The 25,955-nt window shown below is 33.8% G+C and overlaps 1 protein-coding gene across 9 annotated transcripts in view; it reads left to right on the top strand.

Moving 5' to 3' along the window:
- Nucleotides 1-25,955, top strand: part of LOC126969336 (cAMP-specific 3',5'-cyclic phosphodiesterase) — a 607,232-nt gene that overhangs the window by 479,213 nt on the left and 102,064 nt on the right. For 8 of the 9 annotated variants that reach the window (XM_050814693.1, XM_050814700.1, XM_050814745.1 and 5 more), the window contains one exon: nucleotides 21,969-22,163. In XM_050814693.1, coding sequence (XP_050670650.1) covers nucleotides 21,969-22,163 — 195 coding nt within the window. Of the gene's footprint in view, nucleotides 1-6,909; nucleotides 7,268-12,467; nucleotides 12,561-21,968; nucleotides 22,164-25,955 lie in introns of those variants that run through there. The other variant, XM_050814707.1, reaches the window with a different exon arrangement.

Below are 25,955 nucleotides of genomic sequence, written 5' to 3' on the forward strand. Positions count from 1 at the left end.
ATAACAATATTTAAAAAATTTTTCGTTGTAAAGAAACATAAAATTCGAATGAATTACAGCCGACGTATTTTACTATTAATAACTATGCATAAGTAATCCATCGTGTTATACATAAATTACAAATACGCAAACATTGGCTTCTTCTGTCACAATAAATTTAAAAAGGCTTAAACTCGATAGTATAAAGAGTACGGTCTGCGTCTTGTGAATCATTCGTCTCTTTTAGCATCTACGTCGTAAAATATAATAAAAGAATGCACGCACAGAGTTCGTAGAGCTGTGACGCAATACTGTTGTGACCATAGACTTAAGAATATACTAGTTTATAGACAAACTGACAGAACGAAAATGAGTGATCAATGTTGATTAGTCAATGAGTGCATTAGCTAGTAGTCTCATAGTCAAATTACTTTTTTTTTATGAAAATACGGGATGAGACGAGCAGGACTTTCAGCTGATGGTAATTTATACGCCCTCGCTATTACAATGCAGTGCCGCTCAGGATTCTACAATTGCGCTCGTCACCTTAAGGCATAAGATGTCAAGTCTCATTTGCCTAGTAATTTCACTTGCTACGGCGCCCTTCAGACCGAAACACACATTTAAACATAATTATACAGCTGTACAAAAGTCAAAAAAATTTAGTTTAGAACTAACCTCTATTTTGAGCTATGCTCGCACACTAACACAAAGTGTCAAACAATTCGCAAGTGTAAGACGTAGCTTGTCACGCACACTAAACTAATATTCCTGGCCTGTTTTTATCGGTTGTCTAACAGTAAGAGACTCTATCTAGACGTATAAATTATCTAAGTATTTTGCACATATTTATATTTTTTTACTATAGTGTTTTAATATTTTTCTCAAACGTCAGTAAGTCTTTTTTAATTATATTATTCTGTGTGGTTTGTTTTTGTTATTAATAAAGTTTTCATTCATTCATTCAAAATCGGTTACATTAACAATAGATTCACTTTCCTTTTCTTTCTTTCTGTATCTCCGTTAGACATGTTTTACTCTCGCACGATTTGTGTGTCTATATCCTGGTCTATATGCTAGTATTATTGTAATTCTATGGTTGACACTTCTCACAAATTATTTATAATAATGTGTTAAATAACTTTCTGTATTACGTTACTGGTTGGTGACTGCTTCTGAGAGAAGGGCTGTGACGTCAGCGGTCAAGTTCATGCGCTCCGTGTTTGGGCCGTGTGAAACAAACAATCTATTTCCCGTATTTATCTAAAAATAATTTGGAAAAGCATACAAAACATACATTTGCATATTTTAAATTGACTTGAGGTGTCTTTACCAGTGGGAGACTCCTGTTTACAGGATTCCGGCTAGATTATGGGTACCACAACGGCGTCTATTTCTGCCCTGAAGCAGTAATGTGTTACTGTTAGCATTACTGTTTTTCGGTCCGAAGGGCGCCGGAGCTAGTGAAATTACTGGGCAAATGAGACTTGATATCTTATGTCTCAAGGTGACGAGCACTGTTATAATGCCGCTCAGAATTTTTGGGTATTTCAAGAACCCTGAGCGGTACTACATTGTAATAGGCAGGGCGTATCAATTACCATCAGCTGAACGTCCTGCAAATCTCGACCCTTATTTTCATAAAAACAAAACAAAAGTAACTTTAACAATATAATTTACATGTATCCACTATATGGACTAAAATTGATGCCTTGTATTACCGAAGAATAGCTTTAGTTTGGAAGAGAAAATTTATTTTAGCGAGAATTGTATTTTATTCGTATGACATGAAACTGATCTAATCAATTTGTTATGTTTCAAAGTGATAACCCTCACTTCTGAGATTAATTTTATTACACAAATAAGATTTTAAAACAAAATTTTATGTACGATGCGGGACTCGAACCCGGGACCTCTCGCGTTCAGTGCGAGCGCTCTTACCAGCTGAGCCAACTGTTCGAGTGACGTACCGTTGATAAAATCTTGTATGCTTTGTTCAACTCTCAGGTTGTGGCTTCATCTACAGGATCTACTTTACAGTTGACTTGAGGTGTCGCTCTTGCAAATCTAAACAATTTGTTGTAATTCAAAGTGATCATAAAATTTTGTTTTCAAATTTTATTGTAACTCGAGTATGTAATTCTCCTTCGGATAAACTAACTAGAGTCTTGTGACCATTCAGAGAAAAATGAACCAGTGGTTTTATACATAATTCACTTAGGGAATATAAAAGAAAAATATGAAGTTTTCACTTGCGTCATATGGTCTTCGACCCAAAACGTTCTTTACCCTCCTGCACTCTGTAAGCTCATGCAGTGGTGTTTCTGGCTCCATGCATCCCCTGCATAAAGTCACCGTCACACCTATGATAAAAAGATGCTTGTTTAAGGGACAATGACCTGTTATAATACCTATAATTTTACGTAGTTTGTCAGTGATGACGATTATGTTCATCATTAAATAAAAGGAGTTCAGAATCGTTACGTTAATTAGAAATCTAACATCTGTACGACAAAACTTGGATTGCAATCCAACTTTGCTGTGTCATTTTGATCTCGCGAGGGAGCAATTTTACGCTTTGCTTGATTATAATTGCTACATGAACTAGATTTTGCTCCATTGATTCTCATATTATTACGTTTTTAAGTAACAAATATGAAAGTTGAAGTGCTTCTCATGTACTTACTATCATTATAATTTTAGGCTCTGAGACTAAAGATCCAGTTGCATTCAAAAATATAACCAATTTGTTTTGAATAATAACAGTTTGACAATAAATTATTTATTTTTAAAGTGGGTAACCACTCATTTCTGGGATTATTACACAAATTAAATTTGAACACAAAATTTTCGTGCGAGCGCTCTTCCACTGAGCCAACCGTTTGAGTGACGTGACGTTCATAAATCTTGATATGTCTTGTTCAACGGAACGCGAGAGGTCGCGGGTTCGAGTCCCACATCGTTCATATTTGTTTTAGGCACCACGCGCAATGCAGCTGCTCGATTAGACGGGCGCATTTATCAGTCAGCTCTTATTGAGTCAATGATAAAATGAATAATTACCAACTGAATTAATTGAGACCTGCCAAAGCTATTAACACCTAAATGTGAGTAATATAGTTATATCCAAAGCACTGATAAAGGCATTCAAAACAGAAATGCCAATGAAACCCTATCATTGAGCAGGAAAAACCTATGGATACTCACCATGATGCTAACTGGGCACTGTCGCCTAAATCGGTCTGTCGCCTCAGTGTGGTCGGAATTAAAAACGAAAGAACTTGCAGATTTTGCCTTGAGGCTGATGAAACGCCTCTTTATCTCCTCTGCAATTGCGGCCCACTAATGCATAAGCGTAACACCATCCTTGATGACTATATTCTGTACTAATACTCGCATCAAGAAGATACTGCGGTTTGTAAATACGGCAGGGCTTGACAACGAGCTTGAAGTCGAACACAAAAGTTCATTTCTGGACGTTGTGTTACTAATACCCAATCAGGACTACCCAAATAGCCACCCTCTGCAAATAATAATAATAATATAGTTATTAAAACCGAGTGATACGCATACTACGCCAAAAATAGACACACAATCCTTTAAGCGAATGATCAGTCCACATTGGTGTGATAATCTAAAGGCTCTTCTTAATACAAAACAAATATGACTTTCTGAAGAGTTCTTAAAATACTTTGACCAAATAAGATAAAAATGTTTTCGCAAATAACTGATAAAACCAATTCAGTTCAGTGCCTGTATTCAGCAAATCATGATCTTAGTAATGATAAAATATCTACCTACGCTTGATAAGTGATACGTCTTTGTTTCATTATAAGTGATAAAATGATGTATTTAGTCAGAGATCCCACTGCTTGATTCTGCAGGTATGTGTTTTTTTGATAAAACTAATTTTGAATGGAGGAGCTGCAGCGAGAATCGTTTATTGAAAACATGGCAACCGCTGCTTGTGGCTATTTTTCAATTGGCATCCATGGTTTATCGTAGGTAAATAGTAAATAATAAAACTTCAATTTTGTATTGCAATAAAAAAACAGGTGACTGTAAATAATCAGCAATGATATACCTATTTACAGAACTCTTATGTTGCGGCTCTCTGACAGCTGGCATCCACATTTTTCTCAATTATTTACATAAGTTCCTTAAAATGACGTAATATTTATATAAAAAAAATGTATAGTTGCAATTTATATCAGAAAATTTGTCACAGGTGATTGCGGCCAAGTTTTCACAGGAAAGCTATCGCTAATACATTGAATACTCCTTCAGCGTTCATTTAAAATAAGTTTTATCAAAAAAAACACATACCTGCTGAATCGAGCAGTGGGATCCTGTACTAATTGTGGTTGGGGCTCATTGTCAATGTATTTATGATTCAAAGATTAAAATCTCGTTCTGACTTAGTATCGTTATCGCAAAAGTATCCATCTCCATTCAAACGCGTAATCTTATTATGTACTCTTTTTTTTGCAAAATATATGAGGTATTGCAAGTAATTGCATTCTAAACATTTTTTTTTAAATAATGACTCAATGTGACATCGAAAAATTCAACTATCTTTGTATTTGTAAAATATCGAAAGGCTAATCTGAATAAAGAGCGAATTTATAACGTCAAAATTCACAAACTGATTGGTATATTTTGTAGACTAACAATATACTAGAGTATACACAAATAAAACTGAAAACAAAATTTTATGAACGATGTGGGACTCGAACCTACTACCTCTGGCGTTCCGTGCGAGCGCTCTTTCCAACTGAGCCAACCGTTCGAGTGACGTATCGTTCATAAAATCTTGTATGCTTTGTTCAACTCTCAGGTTGTGGATTCATCTACAGGATCTACTTTACAGTTGACAACCTGCTCAACCCCAATATATGCATATTACGAAGTTGACTTGAGATGTCGCTCTTGCAAATCTTAACAATTTATGTTTTTAAAGTGATAACCCTCACTTCTTACTATACTAGAGTATAAACAAACAAGACATTGACAGAAGATAGAAGAATATCTTTAACTTGATTTGCTACGACACTCAAAAAAGTCAATTTCTTTTGAATATTTAAATATCGGTTCGAATCAATCCGTATAAAGATCTAATATAACATCAAAATTCACAAATTAATTGATTATATTAACATTGATTCGAAGTGACATCTAAGAAAATTCTAATTGATTTGAATTTTTTTAAATATACGAAGGTGAAGACAATTTTTAGAGTAGAGTGTAGAGTTACAAAGTCTTTAAACGCATGGAGTTATTTTCCTTTTGCGTATTGACTAAGACTGAGCTGTCACGCTCGGTTTTGTAACACTCGTTTGGTTAAAGTCAGCTCGAGGCGACAAGGGAGACTAACTCAATGATCCTTGTTCTATTTTGTTATATTAACCTCGTCTTGATGAAGTTTTAATGAGAGATGGTCTCAAGCACACGCCGTTTTTTTAAGTTTAAGCTGGTTCAAAAAAAACTTCACAATTTCAAATATTATGTTTATTCATAGTAGCATTTAAAATTATTAATTGAATGTCAGGAAACCACCACCCATTCGAGTATTTATGCCTCAGACCTGAGAAAAACGGGCGCAAGAAAGTCAGTTCATAAACAAATGTAGCGCTCATAAGATATATTTTCCGGGAACAAAACCTTTGCCCGGAGCATCGAATGTAATATGAAAATCGATAATTAGCCACGAGTAGTTTCATGTTCTGCGGATCAGTTTGTGTAGATATTAACAGTATGTTGATATTATTATAATTTATAAGATCTTTAGATTGAATAAATATAAAGTAACTAGTTTAATAAATTAGCCGTGAAAAAAATTATTCATTTTTAATTAGTTGGACGGTAATAATTAAAGGGTAATTGTATATTATTTGAAACAGTTATTCATTTGTATAGCGGTGTAAATCAACTCAAAGCACATACATTTATTGATTTTGTAATTATTTAAGTCGCGCTCTAACAATACGGCAGTCAGCCAACATCTTTAAATAAATATATAGAAATGTAAACAAATAAAAGCTCCTTTGTAGTTGCTTTAAAATTCTAACCACATTTCAAGAAACTGAAAACAGTTGATTTGATTCGCGGCTTACTTCACTCGACTCGGCTTGCTTGACCTATAAATTGTAATATATGTGTCAAACAGAAGTGATCCTTGAAGCTAGTATACAGAGTGGCGGTTTTCTAAAATAGGTACTTATGCCTTTTCGAACAGAGGGTTGCGTGCCGGCGTACGCATGCGGTTCGCCCCTTTCGACCCCCGGCAAAATGGCGGAGCAACATGGCCGCCGGACCGCCGCAGGATGCTTGGTATCGCTTCCCCTGACCGAAACACCGCTATCACGATCTCCCAGCGGGCTGTACACGTTGACACGCACCTCCGCACGGCAATAACCTCGTGTCATCGATCTGCCGTTCGTTGTAAAACAACTCGCGTGACGTTACGCGTGCAACAAGTGACATTGTAACAAAACTTAAGATAAACCTCGTACCGATATGTGATGTGATAGTGGGTCGCTCGTAAATATAGACTTGCCCTCCTCGTGAGTGCATCGCGGGTTAGCGAGGCAATAGTGACGTGAAGCGCTCATGTTCCCCGCGAACCCGAGCCGTCAACAGCCGGGTCACGCATTCCATAAATACTGTCAACACGTACACTAACGACTGTGTCCAACGTGCGATCGTATTGTAATAATAAACAGGATATACCTAATTTAGATCGCTTTGTGGATAATATTTAATTCTAAATCAAACTCGTGTTTCATCGGATGGAAAAATTGATGTTTATTTACAGTGGAAGCCGTCTTGAGTTTCGTTTATCGTTGGATTCCCGCGTCGAAATGTTCAGTAGAGACGCAACCGTGGTCGGGCTCGCGTGAGTGTCGTTGAGTGCACGTGTTGGTAATGCCGTCAGCCGCGTCGTCACGGTTGACGTTTCATAAAGCATAATATTCGGTAGTTTAGAATCTTTTAGTATGACGTTCGAATACTGAACTGATGCATTGGCGAAAGCAGTGTGTGTGGTGCTTGGGCCGAAGACGACTGCGGAGAGTGAACCGTTAGAAGTTATGTTATCATTTGTGTTCGCGGTCTGGACAGCGGCGCGAGCTCTCGGCTGGACTTGTGAAGTGCTGGCCACCTCACCAGATGCCGAAGACCCGCCTGTGCTGCCGCGTCTACGATCAGCCCGGGCTTCCAGCGACCTATCAACTCTCAGCACGACCACAACTAGCTCTAGCCAAACTAGCTCCGGAGATCATTCTAAGAGGTCCACATACCCGTACCCCAATTCGAAGTCAAACACAATTTGAAAAAATACATATCATATTCATTCAAATAGGTTCTGAATAGTCATTACATTTTATTGCGTTTTATATTAATTTATTTTGAACACTGTAGACACTCACTGACCACAATTTTAAAACATTAAAAAAACAAAGTAAATAAATAAAAAAATTTGGTATAACTTTCATCAAGAATATTTTTGCCCATAAACCATAAACAGGGGTTTTTCGTGTAATCTGAAAATCCGAAAAATGATTCAAATAATCATCTTTTATTGTGTTTTGGTTTGAGCTGATGGTCTTGTTACCAATGCTCTAAATAATAAAAAAATATAACTAACTAAACACTATTTTAACAGTTTAATTCGAATTGTTTAATTGTCAAATAATTCAAATAGCTACAACAAATAGAATGTGTATCAAAACATTCAATGCCATACGAGAGATTGTCTGTGTCAATAATGGGCAAATTATCACATAATAGATAAATGATATTGTTGATTAAACTTTGTACATGTCAACTCTGCATAGTAGTTATAATGATTCTTGAATAATAAACAGTCCGTCTGTACACGTATTATTAACGAACACGCGGCGGTTAAATGACGCTGATGATAATACAAGGCCGTCCACTTACAATCAACAAATGACAAATAGATACCTTATAATGTTCAATAATAAAAAGAAAAACTCATAATATTAACTGGCATTATCGTGTTCAAAACACGTGTAAGTAAATTTTGGATTTCAGCTGTTGTTAGCTCATCGCAATGACCAGGTACCTCTCTAGATATTCTCCTCTGTCCTATTATAAAAAAAACAAGCGTGAGTCCAACTAGCGCCGCGGGTTCAAATCAAATCAAATCAAAATCAGTTTATTCACGTAGATCACGGAAATGACACTTATGAATGTCAAAATAAAAATTATTTTTCATATTGAATCTACCGCTACTTCGTAAAGGGTTGAGCTAATGAGAAGAAGTAGCAAGAAACTCATTGCCACTCTTTTATATAAAGATTTACATTTACATCGATTTACAAATCATTTCAATTACAATATAATATACAAATGATTTAAGTTTTCTTTAGTGTTAATTCCGCCAATATTTGTCTTTAAAACAATTCGACACGTGTTTCGCCTCTACACGAGTCATCCTCAGGACGTGTTGTCTCGCCAAAATCTGGCACGAGACTAGTGAGACTGGACGAGATCAGTCATTTGTATAATTATGGATTTCCGCAAAGTAACGCCTAATTCAATAAATTTTCTACAATATAATATGTAAAATGTAAAATAATGCAACAAACAGTTTTTTCATATTTTTATGGGCTGAATTTCCATGAGACCAAGAATTTAATACAATAAATCATTTGAATAAATATCATACATACAAATCATAATACCATATCTTAACACTATCACACTCTTACACCCACACACTCACATACACACACATTCTTAGAAGTTACACTTTTATTTATTTTATTTTATTCTGATTTTGACAATTTAATTAGACATCGAGTAGTCACTGACAGCTGAAACACAGTTCATACTATAATGGTTTAGCTGCGTAGGCTGCCTGTATGATATGTAAATAATTAATAATTTAGAAACATATTTTCAACTTGTAATACTATTATTTATTGTAATATTTGAGAAAAAATTGTTATTATTATAAATTATCATGTATAGGAAGCAAACAGTATTAAGATAAATATTGACAGTACTTAAAATTTCACCATTAAGGTTTCCAACAGTTATACAACACTATTAGTTAAAAGGTAACTAACAGTAAGATAAAAACAAAAAATAAATAATACAAGTTAATAAATAAGCTATATAAGCTACACACTTCCTATTAAAAGGCATAAAAGGCATTTATTTTCTCAAAATGGATTCCTTTAGAATTCTTTTTGATGTCATTTCTAATATACTAGATACTACTACCGCTTCGGAAACAAATGGCGCTCTGAGAGAGAAGAAGCAGCGCAAGAAACTCTCCCAGCATTCTTTTTTTTGCGCTCTTTTCAATAATAATATACAATATTGTACAGTCATTTCTATCGCTATAAAATAATCACAATGTAGTCCCAGGCTGTCCGATCAGCATTTAGATATTCAGCTGTGGAGTAATAGGATTTACGACAGAGCCATTTTTTTATAAAACATTTAAATTTATTTATAGACAATGCCTGAACAGTGGCTGGGACTTTATTATAGAAGTGTATACATTTACCCTTAAAGCTATTATGTATCATATGAAGCTTACTAGAATTAGTTACAAGCAATCCCTTATTTCTAGTGTTATAATACTTCAATGAATTAGTTACAATGAGTTAAGGATTCAGTTAAAAATATAGGAATGGGATTTTAAAAAATCAGTATTATTATTATAATACTTATAAAAAGGGAAAATCTTTTTCATTCTTTGTCATAAATCGAAAACTATAAATCATAAAAATTATTAATGAGTTGCTTAATCTTGTGCCAATGAATCTCTTTCATAGGACGCCCAACATGACACGGTAAACTCGATTCAAAATTTGGACCGCCTTTTCATGCATAAAGACCCTGTTACTTATGATTTAATTACAAATGTTTAGTTTTGAGACATTTTCCTATATTTTATTATTACTTGCCAAATTTCAAAGTTCTAGGTCTACGGAAAATGTATATAAAATTCTCATGTCGCGGTGTTTGTAGATAAACTCCTTCGAAACGGCTTGACCGATTCTCATGAAATTTTGAGTGTATATTGGGTGGGTCTGAGAATCGGACAACATCTATTTTTCATCCCCCTAAATGTTAAGATTGGTCCACACCAAATCTTTTTTTTTTAATTTTTTAGACATTTTTTTAATTTTGATCGATTATGAGTCACCATTAAAAAATACATACAACTTCATACTTTTGTATCACGATTTTAATATCGGCAATACAAAGTTTGCTAGTGCGAGTACTCTATAATTTTTTATCCCCTTGAGAGTGTCGAAATTTATACGTTTTTTTTATTAGCTTCACTTGTATGTATGTTTGTTTGTAACCGACTCATTTTGACCCACTTTAAACGGCCAGATTTCGTTTAAACTTCGTAGATGTATCGAGGACCGATGACAACACATTAATTTGATACAATTATTCCATTTTTCAATTTGCAAAATAAGATTTTTGTTAATTTATATAATTTTTTCTTATTATGAATGATCTTTCATTTTATGAATTGTGTTCATTTTAAATTTCAACCATTATCTTTTCAACCAAAACATGTTATTTAGTTTTTTTGAAACTATTTTTAATACGAAAACTTACAAGCTTGCTTTTTTGCAAGACACTATAGATATAGGTTATATCGTTTAAATTTCAACTCAATTCCTCCACGCGTTCCTGAGATAAAAGATCTTGTCGGAAAACAAAGGTAATAATAAACAATAAGGATTCCGTTTTTTTTTTTATTTTAATTTTTGATGTACAGAACGCTAAAAACACAAGCAGTGACTACTTATGTTTATATAGATATGTTATTAAAGCTACAATTAAATCCAAATATCCGGACGACCGAGCCTTGCTCGGATTTTTAAGAATGTACGAAACTTGAACAAAAAAAACTAATAGGACACCTCGATTCGAACCGCAGTCTTCTGCTTTCCGGATCACCCAATGTCCCATCTGAGCTATTATAGTCTTGTATATAGTGGCGAAATTTACCTTTGTATTCTAATATTATTGTAGCTGTTTCACATTAAAACACGAAAAAATCTACATTTTTTCAAATTGAAACCTAGATCGATTTATCATCCCTGAAATCCCCTGTATACTTAATTTTATGAAAATCGTTGCAGTCGTTTCCGAGATACAGATTATATAATATATACAAGAATTGCTCTTTTAAGGATATAAGATTAGATTTTTTCATCCCCATTTATACTTTCACTTTAATAATTGTGGCTACAATGTTTCCTTTAAAAAAATATATCATACGATATTTCGTGTAGTTTACTATAAACTCGAATGTTTGCTTTTAAGTTCCTTATTACATATTAATTTACATAAAATCTGACGCTAAAAGCTCTTCGCCAATATTGGCAATATCAATGCGGAAATTGAGTTAATTATCGAGAAATTACCGCACAGCGTGACATATAAATCTCTATAGAAAAATTAATTTACAGCGAGTATAAAAATAGTCAATACTTTGTCTTTAGTATATTCTATAATAATAATAGCTGAACAATTTGTTATGTTTTTTAACATTCAGATAATAAACTTGAAAATAATGTTTTTCAAATAAATGTTCTTTAATCCAATGACGTTCTAAATCCCTAGTAATATTATAAATGTGAATATAAGTTTGTTTGTTTCCTTTTTAAGTCGGAGCTACCGAACTGATTTTGATCAAATTTAGTACTTAAAAACTCCGGAAAATCCATGGTTCCCGCGGGATTTGTGAAAAATTGAAAGCCACGTCGCCTTCGCAAAAGCATGCGGCAGGGTGGTCCTTTTCAATTAGGTGATGAAGATGTTTCCATCTCCACCGATGGCGAAAGTAAACTCTTAGATCATTTATATGTGTAGATAGACTTTGCTGTGAAAAATATTGAGTTTAACATTTAAGCTCTATGTTGAGCAATGCACGCACACTAACAAAAAGTGAAATACAAATCGCGAGTGTAAGACGCACACTAAATTAATAAACCTGGCCTGTATTGTCTATGTAACAAACTGTAGCCAGTTAGAAATAAAAAAGTATTAATATTTGTACTAGGGCTTTTGTTATATTCTCAATAGTATAGTGAAATTCTAATTCAAATATTCAAACTACGATTAAGAATCACTTATTTAACTTCAAAAGCTAGCAAAAATAGCACCCATTCGACAATTTATGCCTCAAATCTGAGAAGAACGGACGCAACAAACTCTACTAACGTCTTTTTTGTTTGAATTATAAATCACAATATAATTTCGTACAATAAAATTTATTATGAAATAGCCTGAGATCGATCGCTCAGATTTTAAGAAAAAAAAATTTAAATGGTATCTTTAAGAAAATAACACATCCAAAACCTGTATGTAATGAAATTGAATATTTTTGACTATAGCGCCTTAAGGCTAAATTCTTATTTTAGTCTCTGTTATATTGGAAAGCTGTTTGTGGTCGTGGCTGACTGTGATATAATGGGGTTCAGGTGGAGTGAGGCTCGTCGCTGGAGTGCAAGAGGAGCTTCACGTAGACCTCTCAGAAGACAACCAGTCTCTGCTAGGAGACGGACGACTGGAAGGTACACAAGAGTAAAAGGATCATGACAATTTGTGACACATTTCGCCTCATGTTTTTTTTTAATGATAGTAAGGGACGTGACGAGCAGGACGTTCAGCTGATGATAATTGACATGCCCATTACAACGCAGTGCCGGTCAGGATTCTTAAAAAAACCCAAAAATTCTGAGTGACATTACAATTGCGCTCGTCACCTTGAGACATAAGATGTTAAGTTTCATTTGCCCAGTAATTTCACGCCCTTCAGACAGAAACACAATAATGCTCATATATTACTGAAAATTAATATCTCGCCAAACTGGACAGGCAGTTTGTTGGCGAGAGGTGCAATGGGATATCATCGGGTGGGACGCATCGTATTACGCTACCTCTTGGCTATATCTCTGATGTGTTTTAATTGCCATTTAAATTAGTAGTTAGGAACGTATCTTATTCTTCTATTTGTTCAGCTTAGGCCACTTAAAGCTGTTATATATTAAGTAGACTAATCGAATTTGTAATTGTATGATTTAAAAGATGGCCTGGGATTTTCTGAACACTTCTTCATGACAAAGCCGCTTTAACTCTCTAGAACTGATGTAGCTTCATAAAATATGTTATGTTATTGTAAATAAATACATTTGTATTCTATAAAAATCACTAAATAGTATAAAACAAAGTATTCCAACGCGTCTGCTTATCCGTCTGTTCGCGATAAACTCGAAAACTACTGAACTGATTGTAATGTTCCTCGTTTGCTCACGAGTGAAACAACTAATCTTTACTATGTAGCACTACACCCGGACACGTCCGCATGCAACCAATAGCCGATTAGAACTGGCCTTCCGCTGTACTGTGCATTCGTTCTATAGCATTCAACGTCACACGGTTAATGTCACTGTTGATGTCGTGACAGTGACAATGATAGTTAACACCTACTCTGTTAAGACTAGATGTCAGTACACTACACTGATTTTAATGCCGTATTTATCAAAAGACAGAGTTGTTCATGAGTTTAAATTAATAATATGTTAGGGTTTTTTTGTATAATAGCTGTGATATGATGATGATAAATAAGTCTTTACGCACATTATAAGTCAATAATGTAATATTAAACAATCCATAAAGTAATACACAAAGCGGTGACTAAAAACACTTTCTAGAGTGATTTGATAATTTTCAAATAATAATTTAACACAATCGTTAGAGTTTCTCTAAAAACTACGCTAACATAAAACGCCGGTTACTTGTATTGTTTATGTGGGAGATGTAGGTTAAAACTCAAAATAGACTTAACAAGGACTTGTTATAAAGATTACATCAATTACTACAATGGGCTCTGATTTGCGTCAGAATCACGAACAACTTGCCAGTTGTCTTATATTTAATAACTAGTTGACCCGACAGACGTTGTTCTCTATATAATAAATAAAATAATGTGTTTATATGAATTTGTCAATAATATATCATAACATCAAAAATTACTTCGTAAAATATGCACCCTGGTGTCGTAATGAAATTGTTTCACAGCAGAACTGTCAAACCGTGCGTCAATAAATTCTCTCATAGAAATTATGTATGGACACATCAAACTAAAAACAAGTTTGTTGTTTTTATTTAATTAAGCAGCATTTTCCTATTTATTCACCTTTTAAACCTTCTCTGGACTTCCACAAATAATTCAAGACCTAAATTTGCCAAATCGGTCCAGCCGTTCTCGAGTTTTAGGGAGACTAATGAACAGCAATTGATTTTTATATATATAGATGGCTGGCTAAGAGAAATATATACTCTATCAGCATTTTGACGATTTTATTCAGCTAATATTTATGAAATTGATTTTGAAGTTATATTTCTTGAGGCGCGTACTGAAAAAATTATGAGAGTGAAATTTTATGATGCGCGCGCATCAGTAGTAGCACAACTGACACATAAGTAACAGGTTGAAGTTGGTTATTAAAATATGTCTATTAAACATTGCCAATTAACAATTATTGACATTTGACACATATCTGACAAATTACATTGATTGTATATTTTATTTATTTAGAACATTAGTAACAAGACCAAACCAAACCGAAATACAATAAAAGAATATTTAAATCATATTTAATTAGGTTTTTAATTGCTAAATTACATTGACATAAAAGCAAAACATAATGACGTTTGTACCTTTTTGATGTTATTGAAGATAAACTTCTTTGAAAATTACGTTGCGCGCCCACAACGACATCTAAAAACAAAAGTTTTCAGAAATTTTCTGACGCTTGCGACATTAATGATTTTTTTTGGTTTCTTCGTCCATTATTAGAACAGGCGAAGGGTTCAAGACAATACAGCCGTATTCGTTAATATTTAATAATTTATTTCATGATTTTTACAATATTGTTCTTTCAAAAAACGTATAATAGCACAACGAATAAATTATTTCAAGGATTTGTTTTGTTATGCCAAAGAATTATAACTTCTTGGGTACATACATAAGTACCTATACACACCCTTTATTTCCTGCCCACTGCCACTTCAGTTTCGCAATCATTTGGGCTATGCCTGTGACTTTGGTCCTCCTACGGATTTCTGATTGGATCTCGTAGGGAAACTCCGAGCATTGCCCTCATGTATTGCCCGCTATCTTCATATAGTAAAAAGTTATTTAAGTTTTAAGAAACAACGATTGTTATACGCACTCGTGTTCAGTTACATAACAGACATGTGTACGCGGACTAAGTCGCGGATATCAGCTAGTATAAAATAAAAGTCATATTTGCAGTTAAATGTTACAAAATATACGACAATTAAATAGGTCATTCTTCTATTGGTAAATAAAAAAACTCATTAAAGTTGAATGGTTTATGAATTATGTTTGAATGACGATCTATGTCTCGACCTCTAGTATATATAACATATAGGATGTGTGTCGAAAGGGGTTTTGTTGAAGTTTGAACAAAGGACTTAGAGAAGACATATTTAGGGGAGCGGGTGACGTCGGAAATCAAAGGATACAAATAACCCGTGTCTTGGGTAATATTCCACAACTTAGACGACACATTTTTAGCTTCAGTGGAGCTAATCTCTCCTGGAATTCAAGATACATCATTGTTGGACACAATTCTTCAAATATTAAAATTTATTTATTACAAAAGTATTACATCAATATGTTACGTTTATAATGTGATAACCCTCACTTCTAGGATTAACACAAATAAAATTTGAAAAACAAAATTTTATGAACGATGCGGGATTCGAGAGCATCGGCACGGAACGCCGGAGGTCGTGGGTTCGAATCCCGCATCGTTCATAAAATAGAAAAATAAAAATGAAATATGAAAACAAGGTTTCCAAGTCATGTATGTGTGTAAATTAAGTATTTTCTTTTTATATTGAGCAAGCGGAATGAATAAATCAATGTTCTGCGATTTGGCCAGTGAGTTATATGACCTATAGAGAGACAGATGAGTCCTAGATTGTGGTACTACAAACAACGAATAGGCATTTTTTCTTATTAATTTTGGAGGAACGTGTAGTTTGAATTTTGATAGCAAGTATGGAGAATCTATTTTACCGCTAAAAATATTGTGTAAAAACAAAAGATCTAACATTATCCACAAATTATCAATATTATTAAATTAAAGAGATGGTGGCACTTAATATTTGACTTTAACTAAAATTAAAGTATTTGCCATTAACATTGTATAAATTTGCACCTCTTTAAATTATCATCACAACTGAAATGTCAAAAATTTCTGTATAATGAATAACGGGGTAAACAAGCAAAAAATAGAACTTAATTGTGATAAATCCACGACTCCCACTCACGACCCGAATAAATAATATTGTATAAGAGTTTCTAGATAAAATACTATTTGTAGACGTCATTCAATCTCTTTCTACTAAATTCTGGAAAACAATTCAGTCAAAATCATAATATATTAGGTCAAAAAATCTTGTAGTTGTTGTCATTTTAGCAGATACCTCTGTAATGTAGAGTTTTGATGAGAACTTGCTGAAAACTCATTTATTGTTTTAAATCAACAGCTACAAATTCGGGAGTAAAAGTTCCAATGAATAATTATTTTTACATGGAAGAGAAGGAGCAACGAGTGTATGGGTCTTCTAATGTTACAGTGCAACACTTTTCAGAAAAAAGTACGAGCTTTTTTGAAGATACCCATAAAAAAGATAAACATAGGGGTAATAATATCTTTATATATACCCCTATGTTTATATTTGTAAACAATAAAATGAATCGTAATTATAAATGACAATGTTCAATGACTTTAATTATGGGCGTTCCATACGCATAAACGAAAAAAAACATTCCAATTCTAAAATTAAATATTCACAATTCACAGTTTTATTCATAAATCGTTGGCAAACTTGACATTGCGCCCCGCCATCACTTCCGTTAATAAGCGATATGTCCAAAAAAAATTTAAATGTCTGACTTAAATATCAAATTCGTTTTACAAAATATAAACGTTACTTCACACGAATAATAAACGAAACAATAGTATTCTAGTAAACATTTTTTTTAAATATTAATCTTGTGATTGTAATAGGCAATCTCCGGATAAGGATAAGAAGAGTAAATACTTTTATTAAAAACAATCAATTAGATCCCTACGCAATAAAGTAAAACCTTTTTGTAAAAGTGCAAATGTTTTGGTGAGCTTTATGGAAAGAGTAAAGTAGGGTAAGTTTACATGGGTAAACAAAATAAAATCAGACAAAGTCGCGTGTGGCCACTTGTGAAATATAAGTTATGTATTCTATATCTATTTATCTATGGTATCCAAGTTTAACAGTGCTTAAACGATCCTATTGATTATTTTACATTGAACAACTCATTCAAAGTAGGTCCAAGGTTGTATATTAATATTCTTACATAACAAAGTGAGGATAAATCTCTTAAGATTCATAAAAAGTATTGAACATAATTATAATTATCCCATCTAAGCGTGTGATAAAAATAACAAATGACGCATTTTCCCACAATTATATAGACACAAACTTGTCATAGTCATACTATGCTCGATAACTATTTATTAGATTATACATATTTTCAACATCCATGACTCGGAAACAAATATTGGTAATAATTATAGAAAATAATCATCATCAGCAAGAAGACATCCACTGCTGGACAAAGGCCTCCCCCAAAGATCTCCAAGACTATCGGTCTTGCGCTGGTCATCCAACCTATTCTGGCGATCTTGACATCATCGTCCATCTTGTGGGGGCATACCAACACTGCGTCTTCCACTGCGTGGTCGCCATTCGGGGAATTTTCTGCCCTACCAGCCATCTGTCCGTCGAACTATGTGCCTGCCCACTGCCACTTCAGATTCGCAATCATATGGGCTATGTGGGTGATTTTGGTTCTCTTACGGATCTCCTCATTGCTGATTCGTTCTCGCAGGAAAACTCCGAGCATAGCCATCTCCTCTGAGCGACCACGAGCTTTCTCATAAGGCCTATAGTTAGCGACCACGTCTGCGTTCCGTAAGTCATCACTGGCAACACACCCTAAAACACATATCGGTATTCTAACCAGGGATTATTAGCTGAATAAAATCGTCAAAATGCTGATAGAATACATATTTTTCTTAGCCAGCTATTATTAAATATAAGACAACTGGCATGTTGTTCGTCTTTCTGACGCAAATCAGAGCCCATTGATGTAATTGAAGTAATCTTTATTACAATTCCTTGTTAAGTCTATTTTGAGTTTCAACCTACATCTCCCACATAAACAATACAAGTGTCAGCTTGATGTGTTAACAAGCGCTACCAACGTCATGAACTATCATCAGATATCCCAATTAATAATTACATTCATTTAAGTACGATTAATATTTAATATAATTATCACTATAATAAGAAATAACTATAATAGCACACGGACGAGTAAAAAAAAAATGACTTCGTGCCGTGATCTTAGCAAGTGAAGCACCGTTATGCTAGTGTGTGTGGGGTTCGGGGGATACTAGTTACACAATTTTTTCTCCCTTAAATAATCATATATGGCCACAAATATTTATATAGTATCGTTTTTACACATTTTCACAACGCACGACGGCATTTTTAAAATATTTTATTGAGATGCAAACTGATCTGTCACAAACGATGACAGTTCTCATAATGGCCGCCTATCGGCCTGTAGTAGTGTAAGTGTGTGCGTGGAGCTATGTATTTACACGTTAATCGGCTTGTTTTGGTGCTACACTGTTATGTAAGGTGACACGGAGCCCTTATTTTATTACGTGTAAAGCATTTAATATTTAGATCTTTAGTTAACTTGAATGGTGTAAGTCAGTTGGTACTACAGGAGTGCCATAATAATTATTGATATTACTGGTATTACTATAAAATACAGATATTTCAATTTTAAGTGCGTTTAAATTACTAACCCCTGCTACACAAGTAACCAGCGCTTTATGTAAGTGTAGTTTTTAGAGAAAATCTAACGACTGTGATACAATTATTATTTGAAATTAAATCACATTACAAACTATAATTAGTCTCCGCTTTGTGTCTTACTTTAGCGCAGTAATTCTTTAGCGAAATTTACCTGAACAAGCGTTATAGCTATATATACATATGCGAGCGTGATAGCTCACAAAAGTCGCGTTCAATAACCACGTATAAAGGGATCAGTGCGCCTAAGGAATTGTTCGTTTCAAAAATTATTTCTTAAGATTTTACAGCGAGGATTCCCATGTTGGATTTATGTAATATTCTAATTAATTATAAAAAAATAAATATAAATTCGCAAAATGAAGTGATAATAACATGACTGGATGTGTGGCGGCCCTCCACAGTGCGGTTTTCAAGGAGATTTCTTCCACGTATACACCTTGTGTGGTGTTTCCGGGACGATACGACATGGGTACCTTCAAAAAAAGCGCGTACACCTTCCTTAAAGGCCGGCAACGCTCTTGTGATTCCTCTGGTGTTGCAAGAGAATGTGGGCGGCGGTGATCACTTAACACCAGGAGACCCGTACGCTCGTTAGTCCTCCTATTCCATAAAAAAAAATATGACATTTCTTACATAACACTTTCTTCAATAATAATATATATTATCTCTATTACGAAGTATTGTTAAACGTACTTATAAACTTTATTAAGGATTTTGAAAACATCAACTACAGTACTAATTCATTTTAATATTTAATAACAAATCCTTAGTAATCATAACAGAATGAATATTTTATTCTGTTTACTAATTTAGCTGAAGTCTTTGTTATTTCAAAGTCAAAGTCAAAGTCAAACAAAAATACATTTCAAATACATTGTAATTACACAAAAGTTTAAACACATATATTTTAAAAATAATGCAATCCAGTAAAACAATACAAGGCTGAACCATAAAATCCATAAAAAAAAACATCTATAATATACTATTCAATTCCACATTGTAATATCGTTTACGTTATCTTCAATACTGTAATAAGCCAAAAAGTTGTAGCCATAAGTCTGCGTTTAATAAAAGATTTAAATTTATTTATTGATAATTCAGATACACTTTTTGGTCATTTATTGTTAAATATAATACCAATAACAATTAGGGAAAATCTCCGTATCCGCTAGACAAGTTCTGAACTTAAATTATAGTCCAAATTATCGTCTCAATCACACCAATCCGTTTACAACTAACAAAGAACAAAACTAAGTTTTACTGAATAATAAAAAAAAGAAACTAGTCCGAACAAAACTAACTTAACGTTTAATGTCAATAAACCGGGCCAAATACAATTAAAATTAAAAATGTTAAGGTTGGTTCTGCTAATATTTCGTTTGTAGGAAAAATAATACATTTAAATCATTAATAAATAGCTTTTATTAGTTTAATTCATAGAACGTGTGTTCCTAAAATAGTTATAAGTAATGATGAAACCAAATCTTAAATTTGTGATTGTTAGAAAATAAGTGGATTTAGTTCAAGGTCGTGTTTGCTTACTACTTAAGACAAGTAAAGAAAAATAGACTATACCTATACACTGTTGTTTTTAGTAATTTTAAATCAAATACACCATACAATACAAATTAGTAATTTCTATTAGGTGATAGCCTAGAATAAAATACAATTTTGTCGAAATTCAGATTTTATGCTAAATTTATAACCAATATTTAAGTTTTTGAATCATATTAATGTACATTTTATATTTTCCATTCAAAAAATAAGTGGAATCAGTTTTGTAGTTTACTACACTACAATTTAAAAATACATCACAAAAAAAGAACATAGGTACCGACGAATTGAGAACCTCCTCCTTTTTTGAATTCGGCTACAAATAAATAATAAGTTTAACACAAAAAACTTACTTTATTTTCTATCGTTATTCTGCAATATATATCAATGACAATAATTCTGGAGATATCTCGTGGAAAATATAATTATAAACTCATTTAAAATAATTTTATATGTATTCATAATATCAGCATGAAATCTATTAATAAATAAATGTTAGATTCAATTATGGCACAGCGACATCTGGGAGAAACGCTAGAAATAGCTTTAAAACCCTTTGATCAACAGGTTTAGAAAATTCCCGATAGAGGTCTCTGGCAGATGCGATTTAATTTTCTCCCATATGGCTTCAATTCTAAGATGAAATAAATTACAAATAACCCAATAGAATGTAGTATAAATCGTAGAAACTTGGAATGTAATATAAAATGTGTATCATTTTTATTCCTTTAATAATATTGTGTTATGAAAAATATTTGCAAACTGCAGATAAGAGATTATACAGAAATAGATAATTGGCCGCATAAACCTTGCCAACGCATTGGGTTATACAAGAATAAGTAAAACTGCTTAGCAGGTTGTCACTAAACTCTCTGATTATCTTATATAATTATAAGTTCTGCAAGTTCGTTTGCCAACCGAAAAACAATGCTACCATTGAAATAATAATTATTAACTTAGTGTTAATATCGCACGCCAGTTTCAAATGATGCTTGTCGAAAGTTAGATTTCAATACGAGGTTGACGTGTGGTCAAGATAACCATACAGTAATTTTATTTTTTTTATGAAAATAAGGGACGAGACGAGCAGGGCGTTCAGCTGATTGTAACTGATACGCCCTGCCCATTACAATGCCGTGCCGCTCAGGATTCTTGAAAAAGCCTAAAATTCTGAGTGGCACTACAATTACGTTCGTCATCTTTAGACATATGATATTAAGTCTCATTTGCCCTGTAATCTCACCAGCTACGACGAAACACAATAATGCTTACACATTATTGCTTCGCGGCAGAAAAAGGCGCCGTTGTGGTACCCATAATCTAGACGGCATCCCACTGTTATATATATTATTATTAATAAGTTTATTTTTCAGCAATCTGGTAGAATATCGGTTCTGAGTACCAGGATTTCATAAATAGTATAGAGACTTTATTAATGAGTGGCTCGTTTGTTTCAGTTTCGATGTGGAGAACGGGGGTGCAGGTGGCGCGGCGGGAGGGGCTCGTTCGCCTCTCGAGGGTGGCTCCCCATCCGCCGCGCTCGTGCTACAGTCGCTGCCGCAGCGGCGCGAGTCCTTCCTTTACCGATCAGACTCCGACTTCGAAATGTCGCCTAAATCCATGTCGAGAAATAGCTCCATTGCCAGCGAAAGGTGAGTACCAACAGACCACTACATAGTAGAATTATGCATATCGATGAAATTTCAAAAAAACATTCTATTTAATCTACGAAGTGCCATTCGATAAATCACAGATTCACTTTATTTTGTCAACTGTATTTTTTAAGGTTAAGTTTTTGTGTAGTGTATTTTTGTTGATCAATCTAAGTTAAATTTGCAGCTTTTCGTTAACGGGTGTTCATATTATGTGAAATAGACTATACAGATACTCGAAACATCCGGCCTTAGGGTCCTAGAGTACAGCAAACCAACTCAGTTTGATGTGATTGAGTCGAATCTTGGCCCCTTTGCCATCATAATATAACACCTTATCGGCAGATGATACCACCAACCACATAAAATTTGGTTGGCAATAGCTTAATCTATAAGCAATTCAAATAAAAAAAGTATGTGTATACTTATGTATGCACGCAAGAAGTTATACTTCTTTGGCGTAACAAAAAAAATCCTTAAAATTATTCATTCGTCGTGCTATTCTACGTTTGTAGAAAGAACAATATTGTAAAATCGTGAAATAAGTTATTGAATATTAACGAATGCGGCTGTATTGGGTTGAACCCTTTGCCTGTTCTTATAATGGACGGAGAAACCAAAAAAAATAATTAATGTCGCAAACGTCCGAAAATTTCTAAAAACTTTTATTATTAGATGTCGTTGTGGGTGCGCAACGTAATTTTCAAAGAAGTTTATCTTCAATAACATCAAAAAGGTACAAACGTCATTATGTTTTGCTTTTATGTCAATGTAATTTAACAATTAAAAACCTAATTAAATATGATTTAAATATTCTTTTATTGTATTTCGGTTTGATTTGGTCTTGTTACTAATATTCTAAATAAATAAAACAAACAATCAATGTAGTTTGTCAGAAATGTGTCAAATGTCAAAAGTTATTAATTATTGTCAATGTTTCAAAGACATATTGTCACAACCAATTTCAAACTGTGATATACAGCTATGCGCGCACATCCTAAAATTTCACTCTCAACATTTTTTCATAACGCGCCTAAAGAAGTATAACATTAAAAATACTGAACCTAGACCCTCAGGACAAATAAATGGACCCATTTGACTTTATATTTTATATTATATCTGTAAAATTTGAGAATTGTAATGCGGTTGCTATGCATGACCGGTGCACACGTGCAGTAAAAGTGGGCTATGACCTTTATACTCATTTTAAATATTGAATATATTAACATATATTATGATACTTTATAAGATAGTTTAATTGAATACCTCAATAATTTCAAACTTGTTATTATTATTAAATAATTTTATAGTTTTATGAAATTGGTTTAGAGCTATATTTTTCAAAGTATGAACTTTTTATCTCAGATTTGGTACCTTTTGATAGAAGAGATGCGATAATTAAACAATTCAACTTAATAATGGGCAAAAGCCCAAATTTAAAAATTATAGAAAAGCATTCTCTTCGCCTTTTAGGTGCACCAATTTTGGAAGAGTCTTTCTCAGCATATATAAATGAACAAAATACAAAATTTGAACAATATTCAGACCGCTTACTATGCATACATTCCCACATGGCCTATCATATAATTCGGTTTTGTCTTTTTGTCCCCAAGCTAACCTATGTTCTCCGATGTTGCCCTCTTTGGAATCATGAAATACTTTTGTCAAGTTTAGACGATTCTCTACGAAATTTACTATCAAAAATTTTAAATTGTTTATTGTCTGATGTTTCTTGGTGCCAGGCCTCACTGCCCAACGTTTTGGTGGAATTGGCATCAGAAAAATATCTAGTATATCCTTGCCAGCATTTTTATCTTCTGTTCACAGTGTCAGCACTTTACATGAAAAAATTATCTTCCCGTCATTAGGGTCCCTGCCACTGGTGTATGCGGAAACTGCTAAGAATGCTTGGAAAGTTGCCTGTCCAAGTGAAAATTTCCCTTTAAACATGCAATCTCAAAAGCTTTGGGATGAGCCACAGTGCAAAATAATTCACAAAAGGATTTTATTATCAAGTCACAATATTTCGGACCAGGCTCGTTTTATTGCTAGCGAACGAGATTCAGGGTACTGGCTTCAGGCCACTCCTTCGAGTAACATAGGGACACTTCTCGATAATTCTAGCTTCTTTCTCGATAATCGCAGTTGGTTTACGCCTGGGTATCCCTAGAACAGTTCCCCATATGTGCCGTTGCGGACGCAATGTAGACAGTCTTGGTCACCATGGCTTATCTTGCCGCCGCAGTGCGGGCCTTCTTTCACGCCATGCCGCCTTAAACGACGTCTTGCGTCGGGCCTTTACTACCGTCAAAGTGCCGGCTATCCTAGAGCCAAATGGAATTTCACGTGATGATGGTGAGAGGCCTAATGGCATGACGTTGATTCCTTGGAGTCATGGAAAGTCGTGTGCCACTGGTGTGGGATGCGACTTGTGTGGACACGCCAGCCCCCTCTCATATGGAACATACATCTAGAGCGGAGGTGCAGCGGCGGAAAATGCCGAAATCCTAAAGCGGAGGAAATATGCATCACTCGGTGATGGATACATATTTGTTCCCTTTGGGAGACGATGGGTCCTTGGGGTTCATCGGCACAAAAACTCATAAAAGAGTTATCCAGGCGTCTAACCTATTTAGGTGACCCTAGATCTGGTACGTACCTCTGTCAAAGGATAAGTTTGGCGTTTTAAGCTTATTACTTGGCGTTTTAATTTAACGTTGCCAGCTTCATGGGCACCTTACCTGCCGACAGCGTTCTTAATGACATTTCTTAATTCTATTTGTAATTAATAAATTTTATTAGATTATTTAAGTTTTATTTTATTATTTTTTATATAAATATTGTTATTAATTATTAAGTCATATGTAAATAATTTGAAATAAATTACTCAGTCTCATTGTATTGTCCCTTTATTTGTACATACTATATTTATTATAATTCAACTAATCAAATATAATACAAAAAATGTTTAATTGTTAATATTGTGGACTTTTAACATTTGTACATAACTACTACTTTACTAACTTTGTAAATATTTACAAATAAATCTTCTAAATATTATCTAATAAGATGAAAATGGAAACACTAAAACATAATATGTAGGTAAATAATTGTTTTACTTAGACATTTCTAGGTAGGTATATAACTAGTTATACTAAAAGAGATTCAAAAAGAATGTATACTGTCGGCTATTTAAATTATGTCCGTTCTTATTTAAAAAAATATGTACCTTTATACTTTTGCCAAAACAAAGACATAGATATTTGGTTGCCTTAAAAAAACATCGGGCATAAAACTGCGTGTTTCTTTTTCATTTCAGATATATCTTTTACTACATGAGATGAACAACAAGCTAAATTAAATCTCGCCTGAAAATTAAAAAAAAGTGTTTATAAGGTTTATCAGGGTAACTTAGGATACTGGGTAAGTCTGTATAATTTAAATAGCTTCCAAAAATATCGCGAAACGCAATTTTGTTCTGCCCTTCACTTCAGTCAAGTCTTTCTATCGACGCGTTGCGTTGGTTGAGTGTGATCAGACACGAATAAAAAATAATTTAAATTTATCCGGACTTACCCTGTATCTTAACTTACCCTAATGCCCTGTACTTATTTACTAAATATTACGAACAATTTTTATAAGACATAGGCGTGCCACAGGGCTCGATCCTTGGCCCGTTTCTCTTTTTAGTCTATACTCTATATTAACGATCTTCCATTTATGGTAGAGAAACAGACTCGCGGATATAATTTTATTTGTAGATGACAATCAAAAGGAATATGCTTAATGATA

Source organism: Leptidea sinapis, chromosome 1 (assembly GCF_905404315.1).
Source record: "Leptidea sinapis chromosome 1, ilLepSina1.1, whole genome shotgun sequence".
Taxonomy (NCBI): domain Eukaryota; kingdom Metazoa; phylum Arthropoda; class Insecta; order Lepidoptera; family Pieridae; genus Leptidea; species Leptidea sinapis.